General features: G+C 54.6%; 1 protein-coding gene across 1 annotated transcript in view; it reads right to left on the minus strand.

Annotated features, from left to right (window-relative positions):
* The window catches only part of LOC126487244 (SCO-spondin-like), a 56,679-nt gene that overhangs the window by 20,172 nt on the left and 12,308 nt on the right, over window positions 1–24,199 (minus strand). Inside the window, exons 19-63 of the mRNA XM_050119957.1 lie at window positions 23,007–23,196; window positions 22,807–22,901; window positions 22,343–22,599; window positions 21,923–22,057; window positions 20,654–20,850; window positions 20,443–20,570; window positions 20,243–20,352; window positions 19,696–19,845; window positions 19,509–19,602; window positions 19,254–19,423; window positions 18,800–19,033; window positions 18,158–18,379; window positions 17,494–17,730; window positions 16,638–16,729; window positions 16,322–16,553; window positions 16,045–16,197; window positions 15,647–15,787; window positions 15,394–15,576; window positions 15,163–15,313; window positions 14,479–14,632; window positions 14,300–14,354; window positions 13,759–13,857; window positions 13,369–13,560; window positions 13,152–13,279; window positions 12,548–12,707; window positions 12,315–12,468; window positions 11,793–11,865; window positions 11,015–11,072; window positions 9,633–9,755; window positions 9,181–9,327; window positions 7,887–8,057; window positions 7,639–7,803; window positions 6,670–6,849; window positions 6,448–6,570; window positions 6,233–6,362; window positions 5,949–6,074; window positions 5,753–5,844; window positions 4,683–4,856; window positions 4,273–4,437; window positions 3,517–3,766; window positions 2,261–2,307; window positions 1,940–2,110; window positions 1,488–1,619; window positions 1,137–1,282; window positions 226–320 (exon numbers count right to left, since the gene is read on the minus strand). Of these exons, the coding sequence (XP_049975914.1) occupies window positions 226–320; window positions 1,137–1,282; window positions 1,488–1,619; window positions 1,940–2,110; window positions 2,261–2,307; window positions 3,517–3,766; window positions 4,273–4,437; window positions 4,683–4,856; window positions 5,753–5,844; window positions 5,949–6,074; window positions 6,233–6,362; window positions 6,448–6,570; window positions 6,670–6,849; window positions 7,639–7,803; window positions 7,887–8,057; window positions 9,181–9,327; window positions 9,633–9,755; window positions 11,015–11,072; window positions 11,793–11,865; window positions 12,315–12,468; window positions 12,548–12,707; window positions 13,152–13,279; window positions 13,369–13,560; window positions 13,759–13,857; window positions 14,300–14,354; window positions 14,479–14,632; window positions 15,163–15,313; window positions 15,394–15,576; window positions 15,647–15,787; window positions 16,045–16,197; window positions 16,322–16,553; window positions 16,638–16,729; window positions 17,494–17,730; window positions 18,158–18,379; window positions 18,800–19,033; window positions 19,254–19,423; window positions 19,509–19,602; window positions 19,696–19,845; window positions 20,243–20,352; window positions 20,443–20,570; window positions 20,654–20,850; window positions 21,923–22,057; window positions 22,343–22,599; window positions 22,807–22,901; window positions 23,007–23,196 (6,681 nt within the window). The remainder of the gene's footprint in view (window positions 1–225; window positions 321–1,136; window positions 1,283–1,487; window positions 1,620–1,939; window positions 2,111–2,260; window positions 2,308–3,516; window positions 3,767–4,272; window positions 4,438–4,682; window positions 4,857–5,752; window positions 5,845–5,948; window positions 6,075–6,232; window positions 6,363–6,447; window positions 6,571–6,669; window positions 6,850–7,638; window positions 7,804–7,886; window positions 8,058–9,180; window positions 9,328–9,632; window positions 9,756–11,014; window positions 11,073–11,792; window positions 11,866–12,314; window positions 12,469–12,547; window positions 12,708–13,151; window positions 13,280–13,368; window positions 13,561–13,758; window positions 13,858–14,299; window positions 14,355–14,478; window positions 14,633–15,162; window positions 15,314–15,393; window positions 15,577–15,646; window positions 15,788–16,044; window positions 16,198–16,321; window positions 16,554–16,637; window positions 16,730–17,493; window positions 17,731–18,157; window positions 18,380–18,799; window positions 19,034–19,253; window positions 19,424–19,508; window positions 19,603–19,695; window positions 19,846–20,242; window positions 20,353–20,442; window positions 20,571–20,653; window positions 20,851–21,922; window positions 22,058–22,342; window positions 22,600–22,806; window positions 22,902–23,006; window positions 23,197–24,199) is intronic.

Here is a 24,199-nt window from a genome sequence, read left to right on the forward strand (position 1 = left end):
TGTTCCCAGGAACTGAGAGAAAACAGACAAGGATGGGTGCCTGGAGGGGTGCAGGCAGGATTAGATGGCAGGGCTGATCGGTTGTGGCAGGGCAGGGCATCGGGGAATAGGCTCTGGTTAACTGGAGCCAATATCTCCTGCTGCTGAGGAAAAATCAGCTGTACAATTAATTGGGTCCTCAGGGACCACAGGGTCACTGCAGAACTGGGGGTGGGAGGGGCTTACCAGGTCTCACAGGGATGAACCACTGCACTGCCTGGGGGATGAAGGCGCCCCCTGTGGGTACAGGGGCAGTCCTGGGCAGGCACACACACATTATTCTGCAATAGAAAACCCTTTGTAAGCCGGGCGGTGGTGGTGCACGCCCCTTTAATCCCAGCACTAGGGAGGCAGAGACAGGTGGATCTCTGTGAGTTCAAGGCCAGCCTGGCTCCAGGACAGCTAGGACTGTTACACAGAGAAAAGAAAACCCTTTGTCATCCTGGCTCCAGCCTGCTCCAGTCAAAGCCGGCACTCAATTTCAAGCTCCTCTCAAGGGCCACCCAGAAACCTTCCACCGGGCTTAACCCAGGCCCCTCCCTCACTGGGCAAGATCAGATCCTTAGCTGAGGGTTCCATGGGAACATGGACATCCTCCTTCAGGAAGAAAAAGACCCACTTCCATTGCAAGGCGTGAGACTGAATCGTTAAAGGAAATCAACTATGTGGAATATATATTTTTCACATGAGCCATGTAATTTATACAGCAGCATAGCATTACCCAGCCCTCATCCCTCACCGTGCAACCATTTTCATCAAGGAACACAGCTCTGCCTCTAGCCAGAACCAGTAGGAAGCCTGAGTATGTCTTACTTACCCATGCACTTACCTGGTTACCCAGCCTAAGGCCAAGCACAGGGCAGGTGCTCGGCACATAGGTGGTGATGGACAGATAAGAGGACACATATGTGAGTATAAAAGGGAGTAAAATCGCTACTTTAATAAGCAAGGGAACAGCTATCTAAGGCATCTTTAACTCTAGCCCCAAGCCTTTGGCTTTGCCCTTGTCCAGCCCCCTGGCTATCTCTTTCCTGCCAAACCAAGGTCCCAAGCCATGAGGCAGTCCCAGTTCTGGCCAGGCAGTTGGGGATACTTACTAGCAGGAGCATTCCAGGAAGGCAGTAGCAGCCGGGCTGGCAAGTCTGATTGATCTCTCTAGGGGAGCTGAGGTGGGCACAGGAGGCTGGGCCCTGGGCACAGCCTAGCCATTGCTGGCCCTTGGGGCACACACCTGGGACTGGTCCTGTAGACACACGTGACAAAAGGGCAGCCCAGTGCCTGCCAATTCAGCCTTCCCCCATCATGAGAGAGAGAAGCAGCAGCTCTGGCTATTGCTGCAGTTGTCATGGAGGCTATACTGTTTTAAGGGACAAGGCTGTGGGGGTGGGGTGTTACAGTGTTATGCTTGGTGGTAATGAGAACTAGAGTGTCTCCAAGGCATCCCTCACCTGTACAGGGCTGCGGGCTGCAGGTAGAGAACTCAACGGGGCTGTGTGGGCCACTGCCTTGAGTGCGGTTCCTGTAGCCACCACCACAGGGCACCGAGCACGGAGTCCAGGAACTCCACTCAGCACCGGGACCTATGGGTGGCATCCGGATCGCTGAAGAGCTCACTCTCCACACCCAGCACACCTCGTTCTCCAGCCCGATTATCCAGACACCCCTCTCTTCATCCACAGAATCATCCCCACCTTAGGAGACATGGTGCCTTCACAGAGGAAGTGGGCTGGCCTCTGGGGTCTCTCTTGGGGAATGGACTAGAGAGGTCTCCGGGAACTATCTCCTAGTGGAATCCCTTAGGGAAGTTCCTTATATCTCTCGTGGGGTCCTGAGGGGTATCTTGGCTTCTCTCTGGAAAGTTCTTTAACCGGGTCTCTGGTCCTAGGCCCCCCACTCTTACCTCGGCACGGCCTCAAACTGCAGAATTCAGCATCTATGTTGGGACCTTGGCACTCAGCACCCCCAAAGGCAGCTGGAGGTGCGGTGCCTGCTCTGAAGCGCCGTCGAACGCCCACATTACAGCTTTGGCTGCAGAGAGTCCACGGAGTCCAGGGGCTCCAGCCACAGGCAACTGCCGGGGGCAGGGGTGGGGTCAGATGTAAGAAACCAGGTCGAGTTTATCCGGACCCTGACTTTCTTGGGACACCACCAGAGGCTATCTCGGAAGGGTCCACGGTCTCCCATAGTCTCTGAGCACTGACCACCGCATGGGGGGGCGTACCTGGACAGAGCTCTGAGGTGCACACCATTTCACCAGAGAGGCAGGTGCTGCCAAGAGAGGGCTCAGTGAGCACCAGCACGGTCCACCCAGTCCTTGCCCTTGAAGCACTGGATACTCGCCTCAAAGGACAGGGAGCCAAGCCACCAAATACACAACAAGACGTGTAGGATGTGATTCAGACTCCCTCCCAACTCCACCTTCATTGGGCTCCATGATCCCCCGGGTAGGGGCTGTCTCTTTGTCATACAGTTTCATCAAGGGCCACCTTTTTATCCTTTTTTATCTCACGTGCACTTATTAAACAATGTCTGTAAATGACTTTAAGGGACACGGCTAGGTAGGGGCGATACAGAAAGAGCTAGAATTCTAGAAGAAATGGGTATATTTTGTGCTCTTCCATTTTTCTCCAATACAAACACTGGAGATTCCAGAAAATAATCCAGCAGAAGAATGGAGAGAAAGGGGGAGGAACACTGAAGAAGGGAACTGGAGGAGGCACTAGGAGATAAAAAGGAAGAGGAAATGAAGAAATCCGAGGAAAGGGAGTGGGGGTGGGGTGGGGGGATATGTTAGAGTGCCCTGTGCTGGCAAAACCTGGTGTCGGCTTTGAGAACTGGATACTTCAATGAGCAGAATCCAAGGGATTCTGTGTAGACAATGACATTCAGGAAGGAGAAAACCACTTCCAGAGGGGCTCGTGAGCCCTCTAGGAGAAGAGCTATGACAACTGAAGGGAACTGGAAGAAGGAAAGTACATCTTCTTTAAGGGCACGGCCCCTGTTGGATAAACCATTCTCCAAAGGATGGCCCCATACCCATGAATATCTAGACAACATTAAGTTGGAAGGGGTTGGGCTGGACCTACAAGGAGTTACAGGGAGAAGTAAGGGTGAACAGGGTCAAAATACAATATACGCACGTGTGAATTTGTCAAGGAATGAAAAAATATTTTTAAAAAGAAGCCTCTCTCCAGCCTATAGTTCCATTCTGCATAGCAGAAGACTATCTGAAACCGTCTTCCCACAGTCAGCTGGGTGAACACTTCTTGTAGAAACCTGTGTTGTAGCTCAGTCACTGCCTGGGGCATTTGTCAGCAGCTTCAGCCCCTATCCTCTGCCTAACACTCTCCCAACACACACACACACACACACACACACACATCGATGAGTGAATATGTGTGTCAGTCCATCCCTGCCCAGCTCTGGAGCATAGCCCCTCCCCCTTTGGCCCCGCCCCATCCTCCACTAGTAACCTACCAGTTGTTGCAGCCCAGGCGAGCTATTGCTCCTGGTGCATAGAGCTGCCCGTGCAGCTGGCAGGGGCACTGGCTGCGGGGCAGGCAGCTAGCATTGTGCAGGAAGAGGCCAGGGGGGCAGTTGCAGCTAGGGGCACAGGAGCCAGTGCACTCTACTCCAGGGTCCTGTGCCAGGCACAGCTGAGGGCATGGACCCCTCTCCTTGTAGCACTGTTCTGCTGAGCGGAACACCATAGTTCCTGGGCACTGGGCTAGATAGGAAGACAGAGGGAGTCTGAGTCAGGGCAGGAGAGAAGGGATGCTGGCAAGGAGGAAAGCCTGGATGCAGTGATTGACAAGCAGAGATGAGGAAGCCCCTCCCCTCCAGTCCTTTCCCACTTCCTCCTCTTGCTCCTTGGCTTGGCTCCACTGGATACAAAAGCTCTTGAGAATAGGACACCAGTGTCTGGGTCAGGAAGAATGCCCAATGGACCAAGAAGCTAAGCAAACAGACTCCTCTGGGCGGACGCTGCTCCCCCTGATTTTGCCTGTGAGTGAGCTCTGCCTCCAAGGTCACATGCGTTTGTCAGGGGCAAGTGAAGCACCTGGCCCAGTATCTGGTTCTCAGCAAGTGGGAGGAGGAGGGGACTTGGAGAGATGCTGGAAATCCTGAAGGTTCCCTAGCTCTGAGTGTGGCCTATTCTGAAGCCAAAGGTCAGCTAAGCGAGAAGAGAAGGCTGGAGAGGTCACAACCTGGGGTAGACGAGGGGTCTAGCACCTGTGCAGGGATGTGTATTGCAGTCTCTGGTCTGAGTGTGGGGTCCTGGGCACACAGGATTCCCAGGAGCCAAGCTTGAGCATCTGCGCCCACGAGTCTGGACGCCACCATTACAGGAAGCTGAGCAGGTGGACCAGGGGGCCCATAAACCCCAGGCACTTGGCACTGTCAGGAAGAACAGAGGCCACAGTCACGGGTGGAAAGACATGGGCAGGGAAAGGGAGGTATTTAGGATGGTCCCAAATAATGTCTATCGAGTGCTGGATTGTTTTTTTCCCCAGGGAGACTTTGAGTGGGGGTGGCTTAAGGATATCCACCAAGTTTGCTTTTTCCCTCCTTTCTGAGAGTCAGACCAGGTCAAGGAGTCATTCTCTTTTGCTTTTTTTCCTACTCCGGTTCACCAGCCATACCTGGGCACACAGGGGAGATGCAAGGCTCCTCCTGGGTGGTCTCTCCTGGGCAGAATGTGTCCTTGGAGCTGGGGCACAGCCGAGAACGCTGCCGCCAACCAGGGTCACTCCCAGGGACAAGGCAGCTTTGGGAGCAGGAGGACCAGGACGTCCAGGGTGTCCAACCTGGTATGTCTGGAAGGGAAGACAGTACAGGCCTACTGTATAGAGGCTCCGGCCAGGCAGGCAAAGGTTGCGAGGAGGGGCGCGGGTCAGGTCTGGAAAACCAAGAGACCTTTAAGGGTAAGAGTTGCTCCTGTGACTCCTTCTGTTGTTAGGACCCTATTCTGCAGCTCTATGCCTCACCCTTACCTAAGGCAGAGCCTTCCATGGAACCCGGCCAAGCTCATGCCCACGCTGCCCCATGGTTCAGCCAGCAGCCCACATCCTCATAGTCCCTCAGCCCAACTCTTCTAAATGCCTCAGAGTCTCCTGTGACCTGAGACCACCATTCATCCTCCGCTGACTTCGGGACTCACTCCGCAGCCTCCTCCTCCCATTGTCTGTCGCCCATCACTCCTTCTGCCTCACAGGCCAGCCCCCAGCCCCGGCAGCGATTGGCCTGCGCTGCAGTGACCTCCCTTGACACCGCATCGCCGGAGGCAAAGGGACAAACTGCAGCCTTTATCTTGCCTCTAAGTGTTCCTGTCTGCCGTGGTCACCTGAAGCGTCCAGCCAGCCCAGCATCCTCATTCTTCCCGTCTCTGCAGACGCCTGTCCCACCCAAGCTAGCCTGCCCAGGTACCCAGGATGTCTTCATGAGAGCCAGTCTCTCCCAGCCCAAAACCCACTAACCGAAACTGGTTCCAGGACTATAACTTGGAGGGGTGGCCATGACTCTCACCTCCACTTCCTGGCTATGCCTCACCTTCCATGGTGCCCACTGCAGTTTCTTTTGGCATTGGGGTCCAGACAGGAAAGGGGGCATGGGGACACCAGCCTCCTCTGGCACAGCTTCATTCACTACCCATCAAGGTACCAGCTAGGATAGGGAACTGGGAATAAGAAGGCAGTCTCCTGCCATACAGTACCTGTCCCACACTCTGTGTAGCAGGCCTGCAGTTCCTGCCTGTCACCTTCACACGGGGCACCTCCAAATGCCACGGCCGGGTTGGAGGGGGACCTGAGGAGAGACTTGCCTAGACATCTGCCTTCCTCCTTCACGACAGGTACTCCTGCCTCCCTTATCCTTCTGTCGTCTGCCCACTGCCCACCCCACCTCCATACCTGAACCTGGCCCTCACTCCAGAGCCACAGGAGCGATCACAAGGTGTCCAGGGGGACCAGGCCGACCAGCCGCAGGACTGGGAGCAGTTTCCTGGCTTACACAGCAGTACCCCTTCCTCACACGTGCTGCAGAGGACAGAAGGCATCCATCAGCACCAGCTCTGGCCAGTATACTCCCTCCGTTCAGTACCACCCTTCATCTCGGTCCTCCCAGGAGCCAGCGCCTTCTCTCACCCCAGTACTCGACCCTGGACCAGCACCACCCCTCAGCCCAGCATGTTCACCATTCGCTACAGTTGTCCAGCAGGAAGGTCAACCCAGGCTGTCTCAGGTTTTGGCCCACCAGGCAGGGGCATTCAGAGAAGGGCAGGCAGCGAGAGTCTTGGAGAAAAAGCCCAGGAGGGCAGCGGCATCCTGGGTGCAAGGAGAGGAAGTCCCTTAGGGCCAGTACCCGGCGTGGGTAGGCAACTCGTATTTGCGTTTTCTGGCTCTGTCTCACCTTCCATACAGTGCCCACTGCAGCTTCTGTTGGCTTTGGGGTCCAGGCAGGTGGGTGGACATGGGGGTACTAGCCCCTTCTGGCACAGCTCAGCATTCACGTGTACACGGCCCGGCCCACAGTCTCAGGAAGAAAGAGCACAAGTAGGAAGGGTGCCAGAAGGCCCGGAGACAAACCCCAGGGCTCCACTGCTGGACATCCCTCCAGCCAGCTTCCTGTTACCTGTGTCACCTGGGCAGAGCTGCAAGTTGCAGGGTGCCCTCTCATGGGAAGGCCCAGGGCAGGGGGCACCACCATTCTTGGGTGGGGGGTCCACACAGCTCCTCTGCCGACTCTGGTGGCCACCTCCACAGGAGACACTACAGGGCTCCCAGGGCCCCCACTCTGTCCATGCCCCAGCCACTGTAGAGGAAAAAAGGGGTCCACCCGAAATACTCCAAGGAGACACAGGCTTTGTAGAGAGGGGAAGGCCAAGCCAGGGAGCCTCTCCCAGCCCCTTGGAGGCCAGTGGCCTGGCAAGTGGGGACAACATCCTAGCATCCCTACAACTCCCTTTATTCTGGGAAGCTGCTCATAGGTGAGAGAACCATGGGAAGACACCCAGTGACTCCAAGAACAGAGTTCCGGCCCCTGGCAAGGTTGCAATGGCAGAGCCCTCAAGTGGGGGTACATCTGGCAGCAGTGAAACAAGGGAGCCACCAAAGCCAGGGTTGTGAACCTGATGTGAGTGAGTGCTGTGGGGAGCCCAGTGTGTGTGTGTGTGTGTGTGTAGGGGTACCCATCTCAGCAGGCTGGGAGCCACTGTGTGAGAAGTACTGAATGTAAGGCCTACAGAGCCTTCAGTTATGGAGTCAGGGACGAGTAAGCGGTACAGCCAGCTGTCGTTGAAATACCCTCTTCTGTTGTCTCCCTTCATGCTCACACATTTCAGAAACATGGGTGGAAGGAAGTGGGAATGAACCTTTAGTGAAGGGACTCCCCTGAGCTACCTAGGCAGGCAAGCGAGGGTACAGCCAGGAGAGCGAGTGTCAGAACAGCTCTTTGAAGGCTGTGACTATGTGGTCATCATTGTGCTGGACACAGGGGTTTCCAGGGAGAACAGGGCATTAGGTGAGGGTCTCTGGGATGAGCCAACCCAGGTCTCCCACAGCAAATAGTCAACCCTGACTTCTTCCTGGGGTGCTAGGCTACCTGGGCAGGCTTGCACAAAGCAGGGCTGGCTACGGAGCTGGTCCAACAGACAGCTGCCTCCAGGCAGGGGAGGTCTCAGCAGCTCCCGGCGCTGGAAGATGAGGCCCAGGCCACAGCTGTGGCTGCAATCACTCCAGCCAGACCATGGTGCCAACACACAGTCCACTGCAGGGGACAGTACGCCAGAGCTTAGAAGGCGACTCACGCAGGAGCAGGGCCCTCGGAACTGTACCTCATCCAGCACGTACCACAATTGTCTTCATCAGAGCCATCCTGGCAGTTCAGCTGAAGGTCACAGCGCTGCTCACGAGGCAGGCACTCTCCACTGCCGCAGCTCAGCTGACTCGGGGAGCAGAGGACCGTTGAGGCTGGCAACCCAGGGAGGGCAGTGGTAGGCACGGTGAAGGGACCAGCACTTGCTGCCAATTCATAATTTGAGGAGAGAGAAGGGAGTCATATAAACATTTGCTGTCTGGATGAGAAACTTAGCTCCTTGAACTTCAGGGCAGTTTGCTGAGCAGAAGTTCTGGCCTTCCTGCCCTCGAAGTGCCTCCTGGAGCCTTCATGCAGGATGAGGCTCACATAAGGCCTTCCTTTCCCCAGTTCTCACAGTTTCTCCACTGTGACTATGCAGAGAGAAGTCAGTGTATGCAGATCAGCCCTTCCTCTTCCTTGCTCTCTTTCAGAATGAGTTCTCCTCGGGGTCCCAGTTTCTGTGATTGGTTAACACTTTCTTTTATGACTGGCAGACCAAGCTTTGATCAAAATTATCTACCTTGGAGAGACGGATGAGTGGATGGATGGACAGATAGATAGAGACTATATGGACAGATAGATGGGTCTGTGGGTACACGGATAGATGGATGAACAGAGGGATGAGCATGTGAATGGGACAGTAAATAAATGAGTAAATAAGTAGACAGGTAGGTAGGCAAGTGGAAGGATAAATGAATAGGTAGACAGACAGACAGACAGACAGATGATGGATGGATAGATAGAACTGTTAGATATATAGTAAATTAATATTCAGGTAGATGGATAGATAGACGGGCCAATAGACTAATGGATATACAAATGGAGAGAGATATGGCCAGACTGAAAAATGATCAGATGCATGGATGTGTACATGAAAAGATGGGTCAAAAGATGGGAGTATATATGAATGTGTAGATTTAAGAGTAGGTGAGTGGGGGCTAGAGAGATGCATACATAAATAAAAACAAGAAAAATAAATATTTTTTAAAGGAGCCAGTAGATGGTAGAGACATAAAAAGGTGAATAGATCATTGGATACATGGGTAGGTGGATGGATGGATCAGTTTATAAGTGGGAAGATAGGTGGGTAACCTCAGCAGCTAGAGAGGACCCCAGTGTCTATCTCATTCTCTCCATCACCTTCAGAGGCACTGGTGCTTCCAGTTGCTCTTACAATTTCTCTCTAGTCCCTGCTATCCCAGTTCCTCTCAATTCCCTACCGCATGAGCTACCCAGGTCTGAAACCGTCTCACCATCTCCAGGGCATGACGTAAGCCCCCAACTCACCACAGTGCTGCTCATCGGAGCCATCGAGACAGTCCTCCCTCCCATCACACAACTGCTTCTGCTCCACACAGCCCAGCACATCACAGGGCACCTGCCCAGGGCCACAGCGCATAGGTGGGAAAGGCCTGGGGGTGGTGACACTTTGGCCTGCAGGCAGGACACCACCACAGTCAGCTGACTTGGGACCCAGTCACCCTTACCTTTCTTCTGTGGTCACTTCTTGGCAGACCCCAAATTCCCTCCACTTAGCATCTAGGATACCCCTCTTTCTGCCTTTCTTGAGGTAATAAAAGGGGAGTGAGCTGGGTTAGGAAGCTTGGGGGTCCTGGGCCCACTCTGCTAAAAATGACGTGGAGCCATATGACCTAGATCCAAGTGATGGAGCTCCTGTGGCTTCTGCTCCTCACAGAGAAGCCTGGCTCACACAGGCCTTTCAGGCTGAAGAGTCTTACCAACAGGAGTTGCTGGAGTGACTGACTGTGGGGGAAGCACCGTCACAGCTGCCGTTTCTGGGTGCAGGCCCTTGGCACCAGAAGGGAATGTGGAGAAGGTGGTGACCGTCTGCACGGATTGCCCTGAAACAGGCAGAGGCGGCTCAGAAGCGCGAGTGGGACCGAGAGGATACTGGCTCAGCTCACTGGACTGCGAGAGGTGGTGAGACAGACCCTGAAGAGGGCATCTCTGGTTCCATGTGGTACAGGATATCACAGACAACATCCCACCCTCAGATTGAAAAAATAGATTCTGCCACCCAAGGAACAGAAGAAGAGAGTTAAGGGAAAGTAGGAAAACCCTGGTACTAATATTGTACTCTAGTTGCAAGAAGATAGAGCAACTTTCTAGTACAAGGGCCACTGTAAAATAAGATGTTTAGAGGAGAGGGCTGAAGTCATTTAAACCTAACAGTAGAAGGAGCAAGCGTGGCTGAGACAGGATGAGGACATTGCCACATGAAGAAACACTGCCTTTTGAGCCTCTTCACAGCTATAGTGAAAAGAATAGCCAGCCACACATTTTCTGCCAAAATATTCATCTTTAAAGACATCTGCTTTTGGAAGCAGATTTAGAATAAGACTCGGATTCATCCCATGAGCCCACAAGTTGCAGATGTGAGTTTTTACAGAAGACACAAAGACATGGTTCAGCCAAACTGCTGAACAGCATCCACTAGAGTTCACGGAAAAGAGCCTCCTACACCCACAGGTTGGGGAACTGAGGCCCTGGGTCGGCATGGTGCATCCACTATCTTCCAGGTTAGAGTCAGTACAAGTCTGCTGCTCCAAGGGTCTATACCTTCCCACCCTGCATTGACACTGCTCCCTTGGGGACCGTGGTACAGGTGGCTGATCAGTAGCCATTGGGGAAGCCGGCACATGTGTGGCAGGGAGTCCCTTTTTCTGCGTAGGAGCATCCTAAGCTAGGCAGTCTGCCCACTCTTCTGTCCACTTAGGGCACTTGTTGTCAACAAATACTTCAGAAAAATGCCTGGCATCATAGCCAGCTGAGCAGAGAGACAAAGATGGGGCCAGGTGGTTTCTCAACTCCGTCAAGGAGACTGGTCCAGGGCTTGGGGGCTGCAGCCACCTTGCAGGACAACGGCATTACCCTGGGAATTGTCTTTGTCTCCTCAGACCTCACACCCTGAGTCTAGTAGGCTGAGAAGGTTGGGACCTCACCATGCACCTGGTGACAAGTCTCTCTTAACCCTGAGCTCTCTTAGAGGAAGTCAGAGGACAGAGTGTTTTAGCCTCTGAATGCTACTGCCCTTGGCTCCAGAAGGACAGGTGATGATAAGGGTGGGGTTTTGGGACGGGATTGGAGTCTGTGCACATACCTCCAGTAGGCATGGATGATTCCTGCTTGGGCTTCTGGTTCTCTGTGTCTGCCAGACCCTACAGAGGGAGAGAGCTCAGAAACTCTGCTCAGGCCTCCAGGGCAGCTCCACATGCCCCATCCCTTTTCCAGCAAGCCACAGCTGCCTCCTTCCCACCTCTATATGTTTAAAGAAGCCCAGAGCTGAAGACAGAGGTGACTCTCCTGCAAGGTAAATAGTCTGGATACCCCCAGGCACTGGCCCAAAGAACTCATGACTAAGCTAACTTCCCCTGCAAGGCGGATAAACTGGGCATACTTAGGCATTGGCCCATACCCTCATTGGCCTACCTGTGCAAGCACCTCTACTCTCTTCCCCAAAGTCCTAGGCCTCCCCAAGACATTGACAGGTCTCTTGTCAATGGGAAATGTCCTGCCCCTTTCTGTGTCACAGATATCCCCATCCTTCAAGCTTTGTCCCAGATGCCTTTGGGGACTTTAGACATAGATTCCCAAAACAGATGCCCTGGTGCCTCCTCACCCGTGACTCAGAGCTCTTGCCACCCAGATTGTACGATGTCAGTGCCCTGCCCGGAACCCCTCTGCACCGCTCAGTCCCTCTAGCCCTCAGCACTCTCCCAGACACTGAGCTGGATCTCACAAAGCTCAGGACTGAAGGCCTGGAAGAATGGTGCCAGGAAACACGAGCTGGAGGGGGAGCCACTGAATGTATGGAGAGGGAGGATGATGCAGGGGCAGACAGTGCATTCGTGAGGCAGTGAAGCTGGCTTCTCCCTCACCTCCCCGGTCTGCGATGGAAACTTTCCAGGCTGAGTGGAGGAGAGGTCTGGGGTCCTGGCTGTGGAATGGACTCTGGGAAGAGAAACCACCAGGAAGGCTCCAGGGAATCTCCCAGCCCTGGAGCCCAACCATCCTGAAGGGATCAGGTTATGGCATTCAGGAGGGGTGCAGCCCACTAAGACTGGACAAAGGTGAGCTCTAATAGTGGTGGCAGCGTGATCATGTCATTATCACTGGAAAGCAGGTAACACACTCCCATTGTCCATTCTCCGGGACCAGGTAGGAACTGAGAGTCTCTCCTATCGCACTGGGTGGTGGTGGTCTAAACTCGGGGGTTATCCTTCTTCGAGAGCCGCGAAACACCAGGTATCGGGAGAATGCACAGAACTCAAGGCTCTCATGGTGATGAGGGCTCTGGAACCCCCAGCTGCGACTCCTCAGCGTGCATGGTTTGTGAAGACAAGGCAGGACTCCTCCCATATACCTTTCCTATCCAGGTTCCACCCAAGGCCAGGCCATACCTGCTGCTGGCGCCTGCACGAAGGGGCCCACAGCCCTCCTCATCAGAGCCGTCTTTGCAGTCCACAGAGCTGTCACATGGCCCTCCCTTTGGGACACATTCCCCACTGTCACAGTGGTGCCTGGTCCCTGGACATGGGGGTGCCAGGGGGGACACTGTGGAGGATATGTTACTAAGGTCTCCTGACATTGCAGTGCCCACTCCTGTCCCTCCATCCCCCAGGCTGGCCTGTACCTGGCTTACAGCCCAGCAGCTCCACCCACAGGAAGACATGGCGCTGGTTGTCGTCGTTGTGGTGGCCATCAAGGGGCCACACCCTGATGTACCTCGCCTGTACCATCTGGTCGAACATCCACACCTCAGGGGCCATATGGCTCGGGCTCCTGGATGAACGCTGTGGGAGATATTACCTGTTGCCCAAGTCCCGCCTCCTGCTCAACCTGCCACTGTCACCCTACTCTGGCGCCCCTCCTGTGTACCCCAACCCTCATAACACAGAAGCAACTCCCACATAGAGCAGGCTGCAAGGGGTCCGTCTCCCTGCAGAGGACGCCAACCCCTGAAGAAAACGTGCTGTGCTCCACAGAGGCTGCCCTTCCGAGGGCCTCTGTGAACTGTGTGTGTTCCTGTCCTGCTCCTTTGGAAGCTGTTATAGAGGGTCATACGTGTAGATTCTAAGTCACTTCTGTGTGTTCAGATGTTGCTGGACCCTCAGCTCCACAGAGCACAGTCCCTGCTAGTTAGCAGGTGTTTCACAGATGTCTAATGCAAGGACTGTCCCCCAGGGAAATGAAAGACCCTTGGAGGCAATGGCTGTGGGGACTGAAGTGCTCAGTACCATGGGTGGAGGCACGGTATTAGGCAGGGAGTTGAGATAGTCATGCCACTGTAGGCCATCACTGCTGAACTGGAGGGACAAGCTGGTGAAAGAAGCGGCAGAAGAGTCAACCCCCTGCAGCATGATGCCTGAGGAAGGGACCAGGGCAAGGCAAAGGTCAGCACTGAAGCAGCCATCCCACCCCCGTCCCCTATCCCATGCCCTCCTCCTCACTGACCAGTTAGGTTCCGAGGCTGCAGCAGGTCCAGCTGCAGGTAGAGAGGCTGGGCATGCCACTCAGCATCAACATCCTCTCTAGGGTCAGGCCCTATGGTGGGAGCGCCCACGGCAGCCCAGGTGGAGTGTTCTGTATGCTGGGATGATGCCCACATGGGCAGTTGGGCCAGGCCCAGGGGAGAGTAGCAGGCATCTGGGTGCAGGGGAGGGAGGTAGGCTGGAGTAAGGCAGAACAGAGGGTGGCAGGGACAATTGGGGAGCAAGGAGGGCAGAGCTGGGGGATGGGCGACTCCAGTAGGAGGCAGGGCACTGTGTCAGCGGTCCCGCTTCCCTAGCTGTCCGGCAATTGCGAGGGCAGTGCCTTTCAGCATCCAAACAGCACATGACTTACCCCCCAGAGGAGGCAGAACATAGGTGACCAGGGGGGCTCCGATCTGAGGGCTGGGGGCAGGGGTAGCAGTGGTCACAGGGACCACTGTCTGGTTCTTTCCTGTGCAGAGATGCAGTGGTCAGGAGAAAGAATGGGAGAGGCTGCCACCAGCCACCCACCCAGCACTCTGGCCCTCCGCACTTCCTGGAACATGTTACGGCTCATGACTTCTCGAGAACAAATTCCAGTGGGGAAGGGTCCCTCTTGCCCTTTGAGTGAATTGGGGTTTTTCACCTCTGCTGACTATTTTAAAAACAGAATAAAACCCCCAGGCCAAAACAACTTTCGGACATAACAGGCGCAGTTTCTAGCCCCCATAGGCATTAGAAGGAGACTCGAGTAGTGGACAGCTTATGTAACTATCCATGCAGGGTAAGCTCTAACGTCATCAATTTACAGCTACACTTTGAGGATAAGGACACTGGACCTCTGCCCCCTGTCACAGTCTGCACTGGGGTCTTCTCCTCTTGAGGCTCTTTTGCCACCCCTCAGGCCCACTCACCAGGCAGTGAACAGTGACAACATGATTCTCCCATTCCCTCCACCAGGACCCAGCCCTGTGAGAACAGAGACGTCAAAACCCCTTGTCCATCTCTGACCCACTCCATCAGTTTCCCCAAGCCTGGTTTGTCTACATCACCGCTCCAGGCTCAGCCCTTGCCACTCTCCCAGACCCCTTACCTGGGGGCAGCTGCCCAGTGGGCAATAGGGGGAGCAGCGTATGACACCCCTATGCAGACACTCACACACCATGCAGGGGCCTCCACGCCAGCGTTCCCCAATATGGTGCACGAGGCCCCACTGCTCACATCCCTCACAGGGCTCTGTCTGGCATCTGTAATGGAGACATCTTAAGCCTCCTGGAGGAGAGAGCTCACTCAGTGCCACCCGCAACTTGCTGGACTAAGGGCATTCTCGGACTTATGACTGTCAGTAATAAAACTGGGAAAATCCTGGGTAAATGTTCGGTCACACTATAATCCCACTCTACCCCCGCTCCTAAGAGAACAACCACAACAGACACAAAGAATGGGCAAGTGCCAACACTGCAGATCAACACAGCTGCCCCAGAAGGGCAGAAACAACTATGCCCCTACAAGCCTAAGCAGAGGCCACCCCCTCCCCCGAGAGACAGAGGCCCATTCTTGCCACTGGAATGGTCAAGCTCTATTTGTAGGTTCTGTCTGCTGGCTCCTGGATCTAGCAGGTACAAACCTTAAGTAGGAAAATAGTTCAGAAATATCAGCCTGGGGGGCGGGTGTCATCTAGCAGGGTGCTAGTGGGGTCTCTGTCAGATGAGAATGTCTCTCTCAGAGTCAACCTCCTAAGAAGAGGTAGAGGGTAGACTGGGCCCCTACTCTGTACCTGCGGGCCTTGCGGTGGATGCCGCGGCACCGTCGACCCCGACCAGAGAGGCGTGGGTTGTTGGGGCTCCGGAAAGACCACTGGAGGCTCTGGCTGCTGCAGGGCCCCAGACAGTCTGCCCAGGGGGACCAGGAGGACCAGCCACAATCCACTGAGAGAAGATAGGAGTCAGGGCTGGGTGGTCTGGGGAGAAATAAGGCCCCCCAGGAATAGGCTTGGGCAGAGGCTTACCAGAACATTCTGGATTGGGCCGACAGCGATGTGGTCGCCCATCCTGACAGGAGCATATGTGGCAATCCATTTTGATGCGTTGCCCAGGCCAGTAACGGGTACCACTCACCAGGCAGGGACACTGCATGGGTCTCACACACCGCCCCTCAGTGCCCAGAACCTGCCCTTCGGGACACCAGCAACCTAGGTAAAGCCCAGCATTAGCTATCATGCAAAGCAAGGCCTCCACAGACCCTCTCCAGTACCCCCTCACCTGGGCTGCTGCAGGGCCTATCAGGCAAGCACATGGTCTGACCAGAAATATCATCACATGTCAGAGGGCAGGGGGCACAGGGCTGGAATACCAACTCCCCGAAGCAAGTGGCATTGGGGCAGCCCTCCTGGGGGCAGGGATCTGAAAGAAGGCAAAGACAGGGTCAGAGCTTATAGAGAGGCATCCTCGGCAGAGACCAGTTTCTACCACTGCCCACCATGGTCCTCAGTGCCCACAGTACCCACAGCACCCCCAACAACCCTCTATTCCTGCTGTGTTCTCCTCTCCCCCAGCATCCACTAGAGGACCTCCTCCCTGAGTGTTCTCCCTCCTCCCCTCTCAGTATCGCATCATCAGCTCCTCGTGCCTTTACTTCTGCCCTCTTCCCCTTTACTCACTGGCCTGGTGGGTACTACGAGGGCTCCCGGGCAGCAGGGCACAGTCCTGTCCCCCGTTCTGGGGCGGACGGCACTGCCGATGGCGTGTCATGGTGCCCCCACAGGGTTCGGAACACTGAGACCAGGGAGACCAAGAACTCCATTCACCGTTCACTACAAGGCAAGGCAAGGATGGTGTGCGTGTTGGGGAGGAGAGGGCTTAGAGGCAGGGCTAGGGACCAACAGCCTCTCTTTCCCCCTCTTTCTTCAAGACTTGCTGCCCCTCCCCCTCCGTCACCTGGGCAGGCCTCAGTGAAGCAGGCCTGTGACTGGTGCTGTGGGCCTGGGCAGTTCTGCAGCACTGGGAGTTGGGAAGGGGAGCAGCGTCTACTCCGATCCTGTATTCCAGGCCCGCAGGTCTGACTGCATGGCTCCCATGGGCCCCAGGAACCCCAGACCCCACAATCCTGCTCATCCAGGGAGGCCTCTGCTTCATTTGACAACTCACAGTCTGGGTTCCCATCACAAACCTGGGGAAGCAATAGGCTCAGGCTTCCGGCTAGGTGTACAAAACCTGAGCCTGCCCATTCAAGCCTACCACCCGAGGCTCTCACCAGCAGGAAAGCAATGCAGGTGCCATTCGGGCAGGAGAATTCTGGGCAGGGAACCCCTGTCCTATTGGTGCCTCCTGGGACGAATAGCCTCTCTGGGGAAGAACGAACTGTTAGCTAGGACTGAAAACCACCTCCTAGACTGTAAGAGTGTCTCCAGCAAGAAAACAGTATCCACACCACAGTCCAGCCCATCCTCGCCCTGGGAATTTTGTCACAGAGCTGTTGGGGGTTCAGGCATAGCCATGGAGCCAAACAACAAGAGAAGAGTCCATGGCATGAGGGCAGCTGGGTGGAACCTATGGATAAGAGGTGTCCTACCACGCTGCTGCTCCCCCATCCTATTCCTGCACAGAGACCAGCAGGGAAAGCCAGGACATTAGAGCGGGAGGCATAGTCCTGTCCTGGATCAGAGGAGCCTTCAGAAGGGGTTGAAGAATGGTCCTGGAGAAAAATAAGAGCCTGTGAACAGCTTGATCTCCACTCTGGTGAGGTAGCCAGGGTGTGAAGGGTCAATGTGGAAGGGCACAAAGAGTTCCACTCAGGTAAAGTGGGGGGAAGCTTGGGGTAGGGGAGCCTCCAACAGACCTGTCCCCGTCCCTGTGCCCTCAGCTATCACCCAGTCTCTTGTTTCTTCTTCTAACAAAAGACCCCTTTCTCTTCTCCCACAGGCCTACAGGGAAAAGCAAAAACTTCCAAGGAAGATTTTGTAAGAAAGATCAAAGAAACACAAAAACAATTCCACAGCCTCTCTCTAGCCACAGCAAGGGGCAATGGTGGCACCTGGGAAGAGCCAGGTCCCAGCCGGCTAAGCCACCAGCAGAAGGGAGGTGTCCAGAATAAGGTATGGGACTCTCACCGCAGGCTTCAGGGTCCTCGTCCGAACCATCGGGGCACTGTGGCACACCATCACATAGCTGTCTTGGAGACACACAGTGTGGGCTGTGGGCGCAGGGCACCTGGTACAGCATGCAGGGCCCACCACAGCCAAGCTCATCACTTCCATCTGTGCAGTCTTCCTCCTGGTCACAGCGCCAGCCCTGAGGAGTGCATTCTCCGCTGCCGCACTGGAACTCAAAGAGGCCGCAGGCGGACACTGCGGTGGGTGTGTTGGTTAGACCAGTGGGAGTGGACTCTTGGCTCTCCAGGTCCAGCTTACCCTCACACCTCCTCTGGGGCTGCCCTCTAGTTTCAGCACTCCTGACTCTAGCTGAGCATACCCCTTCCCAATCTAGATCCACCCTCTCCTGCATTTGACAGCTGTTTGGCTTTCCACAAGCCTTCCCCTAGTCCCTAAATGTCTACCAGGTTCTTTTTCACTTGTTCATAAGGAGGCCCTGAACACGAGAAAATAAATCTGGACCTTCCATTCCTCTCAAACACTGAACACATCATTCCAAGTCTTCATCCCCAAAGTATGGCTCAAATACTTCTCTTTGGGATACAGGGCACCTGGTACACCATCCCCTTCCTGAGCAGTTCAGTCTTCCAGCTGTCTTGCCCTATTTATCCAAAACACTCACCAGGGCTGGCACTATCCACAGGACTTGGTGCTGTATTCAGAGAGCTGGTGAAAGTGCTCTGCCAAGTGCCAGCAGGGGGTGTAGGCAGAGAAGGCAGAGAGCAGTGACCAGGTCCCTCATCAGCTCCGTCTGGGCAGTCCCAAACTCCATCACACAGCTGCATGGTCCTGATGCAAGTACCATCATCACAAGATACCTCTCCAGACGTGCAGCTCACCTGCCCTGCAGCCAGAGGAAAGGAGGGACTTACTCCTTCTAAGACTTATAAAAGTGTATGTGTCTGTGTGTTTGTGAGTGTAAGCTGCCTGTGCGCAGGTGCCTGTGGAGGCCAGAAGAGGATGCCAGAACCCCTGGAGTTGGAGTTACAGGTGGTTGTGAGTGGCCCAATGTGGGTGCTTGGAACTGATTTCAGGTCATCTGGAAGAGCAATAATCTTAACCATTGAGTCATCCAGCCCCTGGGGTCACCATTTATTCTATTTCTTTGGGACATCTCCATTCAGTCATTGACAGGTATCACCTTTAGAAGTGGAGACCCGGCAAAGAAGTGTATGTATATATGTGTGTGTGTGTGTGTGTGTGTGTATTCCGGACCCTGAGAGGGGGTTCCTAGTAGGCTGAAGGCAGGGCCACGACTCCTCACCCAGACAGGACTCTTCATCTGCAGCATCCGGACAGTCAGGATGACCATTACACAGCAGGGCAGGTGGCAAGCAGCGACCATCAGCACAGGTCAGAGAGCCAAGGGGACACGGGCAGCCCTGCTCATCTGTACCATCTCCACAGTCATCCCGTCCATCACAGAGCAGGGCCAGGGGCAGGCAGTGGCCGGATTGGCAAGACATCTGTCCCTCCCCACAGCTTGAGGTGGCACAGCCTGGCATAGGGAAAGCAGGCAGGCTGAGGATGAGGTGATGGCAAAGATCCTGGCCCAAGAAGGACCAGAACACCCTCCCTGCCCCTCAGTCTTCCCCCATCACCTAAGTCATAGCTCCCTGCAGGGGAAGCCAGCTTAGGGAGCCACCCTGCGGACAGATCCTGCAGCTTCAAACTTGGTTATCTGTCCCTGTTAGTGCCACACGAGTAAAAACACTCACCCTCCTCATCTGAGCCATCACCACAGTCATCCTGGTTATCACAAAGCCACTCAAGTGGCACACAGTGCCCACTGTCTCTGCACGGAGCCTCTCCTTCTGCACAGCTGGGTTCCATCTCCTCACAGGGGGCACCATCACCTCCACAATGCCACTGACTTTCCTGACACGTGCTGAGCACAACAGGGGGCCTGGCATTAGCCACCCGCCAGCCTGTTCAGCCCAAGAGCGCAGGCTTCTCCTGGGTGTCCCGCTCACCAGTTTCCACAGTCCTTTTGCAGCACAGTCCCCGGTGGGAAGAAACTGCCACCCCACTCACAGGGACAGGCAGCCGGGTCCACACAGGCTCCTCCTGAAAGCACAGAGCGTGGGATTCAGAACAAAGGATGTCCAGCCAAGGCTTGTGGCCTTTACCCAGCCATGGTGTCCACCTCCAGCAACATACCATGAAGCAATGTTCCCTCGGGGCAGAAGCAGCCCTCCACACAACTGATGGCCTGGCAGTGCCATCTGGTCTCGGGATGATGGTCATGGCAGGTGGGGGGACAGGTGGAGCCACAGGCTTCATATACCTGACCACCTTCACACTGTAGGGCTGGGTGGCGAGAAAAGAGAGTCTGCACTGAGGCCCAAGGGCACCAGGACGCAACGGCACAGGCAAGCCAGCTTCATTGACACCCAAGGAAAGCACAGGATGTATACCTTTGCCAAGATCCCCATCACTACCACCAAAAAAAAAAAACAAAAAAAAAAAAAAAAAAAAAAAAAAAAAAAAAAAACCAACAACAACAACAACAAAAACCAAGATGAAGGATGCTGGCCCTGTGAGTCAGCCATTCTCATGTTTGGTCCATTAAGAAGCATCTAGCAATAGAGAGGGCATTCAGTCCACATTTGAACCTAAGTGATTAAATCGCCAGCTGGTGGGACAGGAGAAGCACATTTCAAGGGGCTGGACCTATGGCAGGATTGCGAGAGGAGGGCATACTCACGGCAGAGTTCCTGGCTGCGCCAACGCACATGGTGTCGGTGCTGGGCACACTCATGCGCATATGCGGCAATGGCTGAGCAGAGGCACTCACAGTCACCCCCTGTGTCGCAGCTGTGGGTGGAGCCATCGACCGATCATACACCCCGCCCCCTACACACACCTCAGCACGCCCATGGCACCCACCCCTCGGCCCCTCCTTACCCACAGGCATCGTACACACACCACTCATAGTGCTGTTGCGGGGGCACCTCCGTGTGGCATGAGGCAAAGATTGGCTTCAATATCACCCCACAGCGGGCCTGAGCCCAGTTCACCCGGTGGGTGTTCACCTGCAGCACAGGGTGCTTCTGTGAGCCTCCCCCAACTCAGCTATCACACCCCCACCTCCCTCTCGCTGCCCCGCCCTGCTCACTGAACAGGGGTGCGGCATGTCTCCTGGCTCAGGGCACAGGGGATTGAGACGCCAGGAATGGGCAGTAAGCTCTGCCGTGGGCTCCAGAACTCCTTGGCGGCTCCGCAGGTCGTTACTGGCATCACCATCAAAGTTTCCACACAGCCCAGCCACACGACCGTGGAAGTGGGGGGACAGCTGTACCAGCACCCGGGTGCCTGGTGGCATTATAAAAAGTAACTTTAGGAGCCCTCGGCTGGGCGGGGGCAGAGAAATACATGGTTAGACAGCCTCCTTGCACAGGTACCCCCACCCAACAGGGCTGATCCTCTTTTCTGAGGATAATGAAAAGACCAACTTCTGGGAGCCAGCTAGGAACCAAGCTTCAAAATCCTCCAAGCGGGCCAGACTCAGGAGGCTTCAGGATGGCCTGAGAGGCCCTATTACCCTTCTGTGGAAAAAAGCTCCAGGGTAGCCCAGCCGAGAGGACAGGGTTATTTTGGTTTCCCTCCATCCCTCACTAACAGCCGTATTTCTAAGACACCAACTGCTTATGTTTGGGTAGAGAGATGTCAGCAGGTCTATTTTCACTTCTTCCTAAAATTTGGCATTTTCTAAATGTTTTTTTAGTGAGGCTGTCATGTTTGTAAAATGAAGAAAAACACAGTTATGAAACTATAACATAGGGACTGGAGAGATGGCTCAGTGGTTAAAAGTACTGATTGCTCCTCTAGACGACATGGGCTCAATTCCAAGCACCCACATAGCAGCTCACAACCATCCGTGACTCCAGTCCAGAAGAGCCACCACCCTCACAAGACATACACACAGACAAAACAAGGATGCACACAAAATAAAAATAAATAATGTTTTGAAAAGGAAAATAGAACATGGAAGGTCCAACCACTTTCAAGCGCTGTAATCAGAGTGTTCACTAGGCTGGGGGCACTGAGCAGAGGGTAGGATTCAGAAAAGATCTTGGCTGTCATACTGGAAATCTGTCCCTAGTGGGCTATCCAGGGTCAGTCTTTTTTTTTTTTTTTTTTTTCAAGACAGGGTTTCTCCGTAGCTTTTTTTCTCTTGTAGACCAGGCTGGCCTCGAACTCACAGAGATCCGCCTGCCTCTGCCTCCCGAGTGCTGAGATTAAAGGCGTGCGCCACCACCGCCCGGCTTCCAGGGTCAGTCTTAACCTCAGAGTTTGGCAGGTACCGGGAAGAAGAGTTTTGGGGAAATCAGGACACCAGTGCAAAGGCCTGGTGTGGGCTAAGGGCACCAGGGCAGAGTCTGACCTCCATCCCAGAGCAGAGTGAGACCCAGGCGTGTTGTCAACAGCAGGAAGAGGCCAGCACGGTGCAGGCTCAGTCCCGGGCCTGTATAGACTTTGGGGAGACTTATGCCCACTCCATTCACTGTTACTGCCTGGCCTGGAGAAGAGAGGGGGTGTTACATTTAGCCTGGTTCTCCCAGTTACTTTTCCAAACTTTCTTTTGCTCATTTACCTAGGTGACCTTGAGGGGGGGTCATAAGACTTCCATGGGCTTTGATTTTCCAGAGTTCTGGCTCCAACAAACCCCACCATAAGGACCATCAAACCCGGGGAGGAACTGAAAGACACCTGGGCCCTGGCCATGCCGAGGAGACCTGAGACCACCCTGCTGTGCCCCCCACTCTCTGGCAGTATCGCAGCTCTCCTTGATAGTCGCAGCCACCTCTAAGCATGTGCACAACCGTGCTGTCCAGGCGCACAGTCACCGCCTTGGTGCAAGTGAGGCCACTGGCCCCACAGGGCAGGTTCTGGATGGAGACACTGAAGCGGCCACTAGCCTCTCTCACGAGCAGGTACTCGCAGGCCCCAGGAAAGGTAAGGACCAGCCCATCGAATGTCACGTAGTGGGGAGCACCAGATGCCTGGCACCATCCACTGCATCGCTGACCTGTACAGTGCCACCTTTGGCCCTGGCACACACTGTGGGCAAGAGATAGGACAGAGCCATCAACAGCAGGGACAGCCCAGACGGACCCTGAGTGTGGGAGATTCTAGAGGGTTCCCAGTATCCCGATCAATCTGGATGTTCTGTCCCATCCACCATCCCAAACCCTTTTAGTGAAAAGAGGCATAGTGTCTGGGGATTCGAGGGTCACAGGGTCATAGGGTGATTGGAATTCTGCATACCAAATGTTGCAATCTTCCTGGATAGTAGCATTGGGTGGGTACCACTGTCCATTGTGACGACATGGACACAGATCTGGAGGCACACAGTGCCTGTCCTGGGAGGAGGGTGAAAACAATGTTTTGGACATCTAGGGAGCAGAGCAGGGTTCTTGTATAAGGAGAGCACCTGGTTGTCCCATGGGTCCCCTTCCTAGCCTCACCAGCAACACGGTACCAAGGGGACAGACACAGCCATCAGTACTTCCAGCCAGACAGGAATGGTTGGCCCTGGGGCTGTCACAGGTGAGAAGGCAGGCACCAGGGGCATAGACGAGCTCCTGGGGGCAGAGTGCCTGCTGTGGAGGGCAGCGGTGGGCTGTGCAGTTCCAGAGGCCCCTCTCCTGGCAGATGCTGTAGAGGAGGGAAGATGGAAGAGCCAGGCCCAGCATGGGATCTCAGGAATCTAGATACTGAGGACCCCTGCAGGTATTTGGAACCCCTAATGCCTAGTAGGAACCCAGCCCTAATTCCAGAGACTGGAACAGCTCAGTTTCCAACACCCCAGCCTCCAGCACAGGAGGGCAGGCTGTTCAGGAAGCCCACATGCCCGGGATCCACAATTCCCCTTCTGTCCAGCTCCAGTGGGGCTAGTCTCTGAACTCTAGAATGGCGCAGAGATACCAGCTCCCCTAATGAGGTGACTAATCTTGACTGTCAATTTGATGATATCTAGAATTCGCTGGCCACAAGTCCCAGGGTCTATCCATAAGAATTTTCTAGATTGTGTTAATTGAGGTGTGAAGACCCACCCTGACTGGGCAGCAGCATTCCACCCACTGAGATCCTGGGCTAAATAAAGAGGAGAAAGTGGGCCAAGCACCAGCCTCCATTTCTCTCGCTGCTTCCTGGCTAAGGATGTAATGTGGCCATGACTACTGCTGCCATGACTTCCCCACCATGGAGGACTGTGTTTCCTTGCACAGAGAGGCAAAACAATCACTTCCTCCCTCAAGTTGTTTCTTGTCAGGTATTTGGTCACAGAAACAAGGAAAGTGACTAAGACATTTACCACTTGTCCAAGCAGCAAAGGGGATTCACTGAGGTGCCCTGGAGCCTACCTCTGCCTCCTTAGGTGTAAACTTCATCTTTCCTTCTCTGTAACAAACTGTCTACATATCTGAGCCCCACTTTCCTCATCTGCCAAGTAGGAATGGCTTTTCATCCCCCACACTTTATTAGACTATAGCTAGGAAGTAAAACCAATGCCATAAATAGGTAGTGGGCATGAAAGAGCTTCCTGAAGCTGACGGTGCCCTGGCACTGAGGAACTATCAGCACCTTGCCATCCCTCCCTGGCAACCCACGGAGACCACATAGTAACACAGGTAGCTATTTTCTCAAAAGTCCTTCTTCT

This window comes from Alexandromys fortis, unplaced genomic scaffold (assembly GCF_014885135.2).
Source record: "Alexandromys fortis isolate MF-2015 unplaced genomic scaffold, M_Fortis_MF-2015_v1.1 scaffold_177, whole genome shotgun sequence".
Classification (NCBI taxonomy): domain Eukaryota; kingdom Metazoa; phylum Chordata; class Mammalia; order Rodentia; family Cricetidae; genus Alexandromys; species Alexandromys fortis.